Here is a 9,926-nt window from a genome sequence, read left to right as displayed (position 1 = left end):
CCCTTTCTCATCTCTCGCACTTCCTTCTCTGAATACATGTATGTTCTGATTAAACGACATTTCATCCTTGTATAGTAGATATTCCATACAGTAGATATAAGTATGCGTAGTGTTAGATAAGATGTTGAGGTAATAAGTCAGCCTGTATAATGAAGCCATCTCTGTCCAAAGTGTACATGTAGAAGTCAGAGGCTGGAGTGACAAATAAAGGACTCCAGTGGAGTGATGCCATCTCTTTCACTGACTTTAATTCAGTATGCAGCCCTCAATCACACACAAACACACACACACACACACACACACACACACACACACACACACACACACCCACACACACACACACACAACACACACACACACACACACAACACACACACACACACACCACAACACACCAACACACACACACACACACACACACACACACCACACACACACACACATGCACAGGTATTGCTCATCCCAACAAGAGAGAGTGATGTGTCTGAATATTGACTAATCTGTGATAGTGAATCTGCATATGTGTGTGTGTGTGTGTATCTCAGTATGTGTTGTGGACGTTGGTTCTTGTCTGTGTTTTTGGGACTACGTATGTGTACAAGAATAGCCCCAGTGTGTATTTGTAAGTGTCAGTAGTTTGTTTGGTTTGACACTCTGATTGTCATGACCTTGCTTGCTGACAGCTCACGTTCCTACGCTGCCCTGGTTTATTGTCCAGCCCCGCTGTTCTGCTCACCCCCTCCGCCCCTCCCAACCCTAACACACCCCACTGTTCTGCTCGCCCCTCCCAATGCTAACATACCCCGCTGTTCCGCTCAACCCCCTCTGCCCCCCTTCCCACCCTAACCACCCCGCTTTTCTGCTCACCCTGCACTTTAAGCCGTCCGTCGCTCTGCCCCCGCCCCCCATGCTAAACAATGTCAGCAGACTCTTTCAAGAACTCCCCCCATTATGTCATCCACAGACCATTCCAGAAAAGCATGATCTTCAAGGTCTGGAGTGGCCAGCCAGTCTCTCAAGATCTCAACCCCATAGAAAATCTTTGGTGGGAGTTGGAAAGTCCGTGTTGCCAGCAACAGCCCCAACATCACTGCTCTAGAGGAGATCTGCATGGAGGATGGGCCCAAATACCAGCAACAGTGTGTGAAAACCTTGTGAAGACTTACAGAAAACGTTGACTCTGTCATGTTTGCCACAAAGGGTATATAACAAAAGTATTGAGATAAACTTTTGTTATTGACCAAATACTTATTTCACCATCATTTGCAAAATGAAATTCATAAAAGAATCCTTACAATGTGAATTTTCTGGATTTGTTTTCCTCCATTTTGCCTGTCATAGTTGAAGTGTACCTATGATGAAAATTACAGGCATTACAGGCCTCTTTCATCTTTTAAGTGGAGAACTTGCCACAATTGGTGGCTGACTAAATACTTTTTTGCACCCACTGTACGTCTAGTCCTATAGCCAGTCGTTATTCTACATGTCAGAGAGGGATGTTTGTGTAAAGACCATCACGCTGCTTTTGCTTAGCCAAGTAAACACTTCTCCCGATTCGGCCATTCGCTGGCGAACTCGGGACATCTTAACCAATCCGCAACCTCAAAGCTAAGCGAATTGAGGCAATTCAAAGCGGGAAGAGATTACGTTTCACACATCCCATGTGCTTACTACACTTCACCCACAAACTTACTCAACAGTGACCCAGGTTTGAGCTGAGAGCAACTGGTAGATTACAGTGCACGGTAACCAACTGTAAAGGATTGCATGCTGCTTGCCTTAGCAAGTACCACTTCCCTCCCCGATGCAGCCCATACCTGGCACGAACTCGGGACCTCTGCCTCATAAACATTACACTTGACCGCAGTCCTCAAGCGTCTTAGCGATCCACGTCACCTTGAAAAGCTACCTAATGGGCAATACAAGAGGGACACTTAAGGCTGAGGATACTAGTTTCCACACTGTAATCTCAGTGGCTAGAGGCGTAATAACAGACGCCTGTTTAATTCCAAGGCTGTATCCACAAACCGGCCCGTGTTGGGACCCATAGGGCGGCACACAAATTGGCCCAACGTCGTCCAGGTTTGCCAGGTGTAGGCCGTCATTGTAAATAATAATTTGTTTTAACTTGACATTGCCTAGTTAAATAAAGGTTATAAAATAAACAAATACATTGAAATGTGCTAACATTTGTTCTATAGCACATTTTTTATCCAAAACTTAACTCCAGCTGACATGCCCGAGTTCCAAAAGCATCATAAGGATTACTTCCCCCAAATATATTTGATCACTTCATTTTGTACATAAACTTCCAATCCAATATTATCAGTGCTGTTATTATCATGATATCAACTACATCCCTTTTGAAAAAGCGGTTCTTAACCTCAAGTGACTGTAAAATGGTTAAATGTATTATTTATTAAATCATATTTTTTTATAACTATCATAATTATTACTCAAAATCTCTCTGAATCTTTATTTATTCCCTCCTGTCTGTCTCAGAGTATTATTCCATTATAACAGTGTTATCATATGATCCTAATGATTACAGCCTCTCTCCTCTCCTGTAGTTTAACCGCTGCATCACGTCCCAGCTCATCAAGTGGTTCAGTAACTTCCGGGAGTTCTACTACATCCAGATGGAGAAGTTTGCCCGGCAGGCCATCAACGACGGTGTCACCGGGGTGGAGGAGATGAGCGTCAGCCGCGACTGCGAGCTCTACCGAGCCCTCAACATGCACTACAACAAGGCCAACGACTTTGAGGTAGGACCGTTTTTAGTGCGACACCCATTTACTGCTGTGAGACCATAGCCTCGCCTGAATGCTAAGGGTGATGCATGGTTTAATAAGGCTAAGGATTTTGAGGGAGGACACTATTCAGTGCTACTCTCATTCAGTTCTACTGACCACTGAYCAGCTCACTCAGTACACCAAACATACACTTATTGTACATACACTACCTGGAAAGGGTTAAAGGAGTAAGAAAAAAGGGCCTCTCCCTCTTATGAGTTCCCCATAGTGGACTTCAGCATTGTATGTGTGCGTCTGTATTGGATGAATTAAACCACCACTTCCCTGTCCTGGCGTGTGTTTTGGTTCCCAGTTCTGTGCGATAAGAATGTGTGTGAGTGTTTCCTTCGGCATAACCGTAAATACTCAGTGGACAACTTCACCTTTGTTACACTTCACCTAGCTCACACTTCTGCTTTTCTCCCCTCCTCCTGTGTTCTGAGAGGCCTGACAGAGAAGTACAGTAAGGGTGTGTCTGTTTAAGGCCAGCACCATACGTCCTCAATGTCAGCTGACAATAGGCGTTGAAAGTGTGTGTGTTTTGTTGTTGCTGCATTTCCCAGTGTCCTGTTCACCTCGAAGGGTATAGCCGTCCCTTGGACCGGCCCGCCGTGCTGGCGAAGCACTTCTCCAGTGTGTGTGTGTGTGTGTGTGCATGTGTGTGTGTTTGTGTGTCACTTTCAGGACGGAAAATCTCACTGTTGTCAAGGTTAAGCGTCCCACTGTTTTAGCAAAAGGAAGAGGGAGAGAGAGAAAAAAGACGGGCAGAGAGGGAGATGGATAGATAGGGGAGTGATGTAGGGACAGAGCGGGGGGAATAGAGAGAAGATGAAAAGCGGGAGAAAAACGGCAGAGAGAGGGAGAAAGAAGGATAAGAGGAGAGAAAGACAACGCTTTGCGGAGAGTGCCCAGTGCGCCTTGTGTAGGGAAGTTCTGCAGCGTCACATTTTAAAGTGCCGCTCTCTCCCGCTCCTATTGTCCGTTATGGTTGTTGGCGCTCTTCTCTCTCCTCAAACACCCACACCACACACACCACACACACACACACACACACACACACACACACACACCACACACACACACACACACACACCAACACACACACACACACACACACACACACACACACACACACCACACACACACAACACACACACACACACACACACCACACCCCAACCACTCTTGGCCTCTTGGATTGAACTACTCTAGTAGGAACACAGGCACTTCCATATGAAATCATAGGCCAGAGTGTACAGCATAACAGCAACCAAAGTTCCAATCAGATCAGACAGACCAGGCATTCTTCTCTTACCAGGAAATGAGCCCTTGGCCTGGCTTAGGGAACTTCAATTACATACATAATTGTAGAAATTTGCAAGCAGACAGAGAGGAGAGGGAGAGAAGAGAGAGGGAGAGATGGTGCAGTGAATAGTCGTCTGTTGACTGAGGAGCTGGTACGGGGTGTAGGGAGAGGAGGTGTTTTTGCAATGAAGGTTTTTCGTGTCGCTGGCAGTGTCTGAGGAGATATAAGAGCTGATTACAGAGGAGCACAAGAACATTTGCCCAGCAATGCAAATCCCCACCCCGCACAAACGACTGCCTTGGCCATGTGAAGATCTCCAGTTGCACTAGTGTGACGGTGTGTGTGTGTTTGTTGTCTGTGTTGTGTGTGTGTGTTGTGTGTGTGTGTGTGTGTGTGTGTGTTGTGTGTGTGTTGTGTTGTGTGTGTCGTGTGTGTGTGTGTGTGGTGTGTGGTGTTGTGTGTGTGGTGTTGTCTTGTGGTGGACCTAGCGAGTAGATGAAATGTCGGATTGTCGTCCCCAGCTTTTTATAGATACCCGCTCCTTCCTTCAACTACAGTAGCCATACTTAAAAAGCACGCAGGTTCGCACCCGTATACACCAACTATATGCACCAAGGGACCGATTGTAGAGGGATGAACATAAAAAGGCCTTGGGCAAGTATCTCGACAGCATGCATCAGTCATAGTCCTCTTACACCTGTCGATCTTCTGGAATGCAAAGTCCGTTCGCACACAACACACAACACACAGTTGTTGGGTTCTTGTTTGATGAAATCTGCTCGTCACTGGTGCTCCTACTAATTACGCTTCCCGTCTCCCTCTGATCCGTCTTTGTAGTTATTGTTTCCTCTTCTCTTTCATTCCCTCCTGGCCCTCTTTCTTTCTCTCTTCCTTTGTGGTTGCCTCTCTCCTTCATCTTTCATCCTCCTTTTTGCAGTGTCTCTGCCCCCCCCTCTGCTCCCTATCCAGCCCTCCATTCCTCTCTCCCTCCCCCCTGTTCGTTTTTCCCCCTTAGGAAGTTTTATATGGCCATAATTGTCACATTCCTTCTGGCACAGTGAACACCCAGCTGTTAATTAAGAGACCTGTTAAATTCCTGGCCTCAGCTCTCTCTCTATCTTTTTCTTGCCTCTTTCTTTCTTCTATCCTCTTCTCTCTTCCATACTCTCCTCTCTTTCCCCATCATCAAATTACCCTGCCACCCCTCCTCCTGCCCGAGCTTGTTCTACTAAGTAAACTCCCCTTACACTGGCAACTTCCCTCTTGTCAGTGACTCCGAACAACCCCAACTCAAACCTTCTTCTTCCTCTTTTCTCCTTTCTAGACGTCGCCCCCCTTCTCTTCTATTATCTCTCCCCAATTCTCTAGCCTGTCGATAGTGCAATGGTGTAAATGAGATGGGGAGAAATGTAGGAGGCAGAGAGAGTGGTGGGGGATAGAAGATACATTTTTAGTATGGCTCGAGAACGTCTCATTTTCCTATACAGAGGACTACGCGCAAGTTCCACTGTCCAGTGATCTCTCCCCAAACACACAACAACCACACCACACACACACACACACACACACACACACACACACCACACACCACACACACACACACACACACAGCACCACACAACACACACACACACACACACACCACACACAACACACACACACCTACGAGATTTAAACAAGAAGCCTATTTCATGCTGCTGTCTTAGAGAGTAGTAGGTAAAGGACGAGCACCTACACACACACACATCCTCAGCGTATCATGTGTCCGCCCTTAATTCAGCGGGCTCCTCCGTATTGGAAAAACGTCTCTCACTACTTTTGTCTCTGTTCCTCTTGTCTCCGTCCATCATCTGTTCATCCCTTCTGTGAATTGATACGGCCCTTCCCACGTTTTCTTCACTCTCTCATAGCCAAGGTTTCTTTCTCAAGACAAATCACACCAAGTATAGAAACTTTTGTCAAGTTCAAGTTTAAAGTTTGACTTTAGCTTTCCTTCTAAACTCTTCCCTTTACCTTCCTCTGTTCTCCCTTGTGCACTCTTACCCTCTTTATCCTCTCTTCTCATCTCTCTCTCCCTCTGCCAGTTCCCTGCCATTAAATGTGCCTTAAGAGAGGCTAAGACCAGATGCTGTCTTGAGACCTGGGGACTATAGCTATAAGGTTATCGCACAAAGCATCAGTTCTGAGATATGAGCATTACAGTTTTCAATTTCCAGATCTCAGAAAGGTTTTGTAGTGAATTCTTCTTTCATAACCCAATTAAGTCCTCACCTTTAATGTTACTAAGAGTGCGGAGCCATCAAAATCCTAAGTAAGAACATTTGACAAGTCACTTTTTTAGCGGGTGGCAATCGTCATCTGGCTCTGAAATGTCCATCGGGTTGGTCAAAGGTTCTATCTAGCAAAGAATGTTACAATTATAACAGAAACATAAGACGGATAATTATTAAATTAAAGAGAAAACCATTCCTTCTTTTTACCCATTGTAGTTACCGTGTGTCCATCGCTGAAACTCCCATCGCTGCACTGGCCGCTAAACCCGAAAGCCAGCCCACCAAGTTTGGAGCAAACACCATACAACGCTGGCGACCGTGTCAGCGTGCCCTGCCATAGGGTTGCTAGAGCGCAAAGAGACAAGAGATCCCTGCCGGCCTTTGAGCCACATTTGCCTCTTCCAAAGGTAATGCGTGCTCTCGTTCTGTCTGTCTCATTCTCTCATTCCTCTTGGGTACACAGCGGTGTGGTGGTGTGTCATTGTGTGTGGGTCATATCACTGACCTGCATTTAATCCCTGGGGTGTCGGGGTTGAAACCGTGATGTCCATGGGACACCAGAGCAGGACACACACAGGTGTAGTGTTTTCAATAAAAGCCTTATGTTGTGTGTCGTGTGGGTGTGTTGTGTGTGTGTGGGGTGGTGTGTGTGTGTCTGGTGTGTTGTGTTTGTGTGGTGGTGGTGTGTGTGGGTGTCGTGTTGTCATGTTGTGCGTAATCTTTCGTATCTGTGTGTGTGGTGTGTTTGTGTGTGTGTGTGTGTGGTGCGTGTGCGTGTGCTGTGTGAAAAAGAAATTTAGACAGATACAAATGGAAGATTGACATGTTTCTGGCAGGCGTACTGTAGGTCTAAGAGAACAGTAATTGACCTGAAGAGCAAGAGGAGCAACACACAGCCGTGAAGGTCACACTCATTTACATCTTCAGATCCGGTTCACGAATGTCTTACTGTAACTGGCACTGTAGGTTGCTCTGAAGTGTGTACAAAATTGTTTTAGCTTACCTTGCACCTTAGTTTAAGGCCACCGAGAACATATTACAATTCGTGTTTTTCTTATTAGCCTCTAGTCAGAAAGGGGAAAAAAGAGTAAATAATGAAGGAGAAAGAGAGCTGGCAGTCACTCTTCACTGAGTGTCCTGCAGCTTTAAGGCCTCTGTTTGAAAAATATGTCAGGTCCCATCTTTAGTGGGCATGTGATCGGTGTGTATGTTTGTGGTGTCAAGGAAACCCACTTAATGGTGGAGGTGCTTGTTAAATGAGCAGAACTGTGCTGGAACCGGAGCACCAGGGATGGGGTAGACTTACTAATTAATGGGACCTCCCTTGTGGTCTTTCTGACTTCTCTTGGTCTTCACCACAACACACACACACAACACACACACCACACATAATATCTCCCTACACACTTCATACTCCATTAGCCATATACAAATGAGAAGACTGCATACTCTACTCCATCTTGATCCTGATTCTCTTCCCCCCTCCCTCTCCCTTCTCCCATCCCCTTTTCCCCCCAACTTCTGTCCCTGGTCACCTTTGAGGGGAGCCTGCCGTGTGCACAGCTGCTGATATGGTCATTATTCCTGGACGTTTCGGGTGTGTGTGTGTGACTAATGAAGCATGGCAAAGGACCAATCCAGAATAACCAGGGTGTGCATCAGAGCTGCAGATGTGTCAAGACCCCCCTGCACTCCCACACACACACACGACGCACGCACGGCACGCACGCACGCACGCACGCACGCACGCACGCACGCACACACACACCACAACCACACACAACACACCACACACACACCACACACACACAACACACACACCCACAACACACACACACACGTTCCCATTTCACCCAGTCAAGATGATTGCCAATACCTACCGTCCAATCTGCAACATATTGCCTTCTCTTCTTTCTCATCCACCTTCTTCCTGTCTCCCTAATCCCCTCCTCCTTCTCTGCTCCTTACTTGCCCCCATCTTTGTCAACCCGCCCACCCAACACGCTCCTTCGCCCTGGCTCTCTATTCTTCCAATCCTCTCCTCCTCCCTCCATCCATTCTCTTCCTCACCAGATGTCCCGTCCTATCTTCCGATCCCTTTATTCCGCCTCTGGTCTCTCTTGGGAGCTGCCTGGCTACTGATATAGATGGCCCCAACACACCACTCCCTGACCCCATTAATCACCGGCGGTCTCTGCTGGGGTGTGGAGCATATCAAGATAATGAAATGTGTGCTGGTGTTTCAGTCAGAGAGAATTGTGCCTCTTTGCTCATCTTAATTAATAGACATACTGAGAAGCACAGACAGCTTAGAGTTGTATTTCACGCCTTATTTGCAGTATTGGTTGTGTTCCTTGAATTTGCAGTTGGTAAAGTATATGACAACATACATTGAAGAAGTTTTCATGATGGACATGTCTCTCTGACTAACCTACTACCTCATCTGGAGATTATGAGGAGGGGGGGGATAAGAAATGTCAGATGAAGGCCCGATATTGATTGCGGAATGGGGGGATGAGGGATGAGGGAAAGCGCAGCGTCTCACACTGTCCCCTCTTCACTCCCTCCTTGTGGTACACCTGAAAAACACACAGATTTGACGCTAGCGGAAAACACACATGCAGCAGCCAAATGCAGGAATGCAGCAGCCCCTAAATGCTTCAGCATAACCCACCTCCACCCTACCAACTATCGAGACTACCAAGGATGCGTACTTTACACAGCTTTCAGGTTGGTTTCCCCCTTCTGTCCTCTCTTCTTTCTTTCCTTTTCCTTCATTTAAGTCCTTCTCTTCTTCCTCTCCTCTTGGACTCTTTCACCATGGCCATGTCTTATCAGCTAAAGTGGGTCAGGAGAAGACAGGGAGGAGGGAGAAATGGCATCGTTCTTGTTTTGCCCAAATTGACAGTGCAAGTCAAGGAATTTATCAAAAAACCTTGCAGATTATGATGAAGTTTATCAACAAAGATCTTATTTATTTTCTCAAGTTACGATTCTGTTTCCCTGCGAACAGTATTCCAACATCAACCATTCAGAATTTGAACTGGTAAAAATGTTGAAGAAATTGTGTTCCGTTGTCAGAGCTCAACCTCCACAGGAATTCCGTGAGTATAGTAAAATCTTGGATGGCCACTCAGCCAGAGCGAAAGACATGGAAGCTTCCTACTCCCAGCAGGTGCAGCTTAGGAATTTACAGTGGCTTGGAAAGTGATTCACCCCTCTTGGCATTTCCTATTTTGTGCCTTACACCTGAATTAAAATAGATTTTGGGGTTGTAATCATTTGATTACACAACATGCCTACACTTTGAAGATGCGCAAAATATTTTTATGTGTGAATCAAACAAAGAAATAAGACCAACAAAAACCCAGAAACTTGAGCATGTATAACTATTCACTCCCCCAAAGTCAATACTTTGTAGAGCACCTTTGATCAATTGCACCTGCAATTCTCTTGGTATGTCTCTATAAGCTTTGCAATACTTTCCACTGGATTTTTGACAATTCTTCAAGGCAAACTGTCAAGCCTCCTCAATGGATGGTCATCTCTCTCGTT

The 9,926-nt window shown here is 46.1% G+C and overlaps 1 protein-coding gene across 2 annotated transcripts in view; it reads left to right on the top strand.

Annotated features, from left to right (window-relative positions):
• Positions 1-9,926, top strand: part of LOC111972689 (prospero homeobox protein 1) — a 51,100-nt gene that overhangs the window by 24,561 nt on the left and 16,613 nt on the right. For both annotated transcript variants that reach the window (XM_023999719.2, XM_023999721.2), the window contains exon 4: positions 2,571-2,765. In XM_023999719.2, coding sequence (XP_023855487.1) covers positions 2,571-2,765 — 195 coding nt within the window. The remainder of the gene's footprint in view (positions 1-2,570; positions 2,766-9,926) is intronic.

Source organism: Salvelinus sp. IW2-2015, linkage group LG14, assembly GCF_002910315.2.
Source record: "Salvelinus sp. IW2-2015 linkage group LG14, ASM291031v2, whole genome shotgun sequence".
NCBI classification, from domain to species: domain Eukaryota; kingdom Metazoa; phylum Chordata; class Actinopteri; order Salmoniformes; family Salmonidae; genus Salvelinus; species Salvelinus sp. IW2-2015.
Note: the sequence above shows the minus strand (reverse complement) of the source record. Positions and strands in the feature narration are given on the sequence as shown.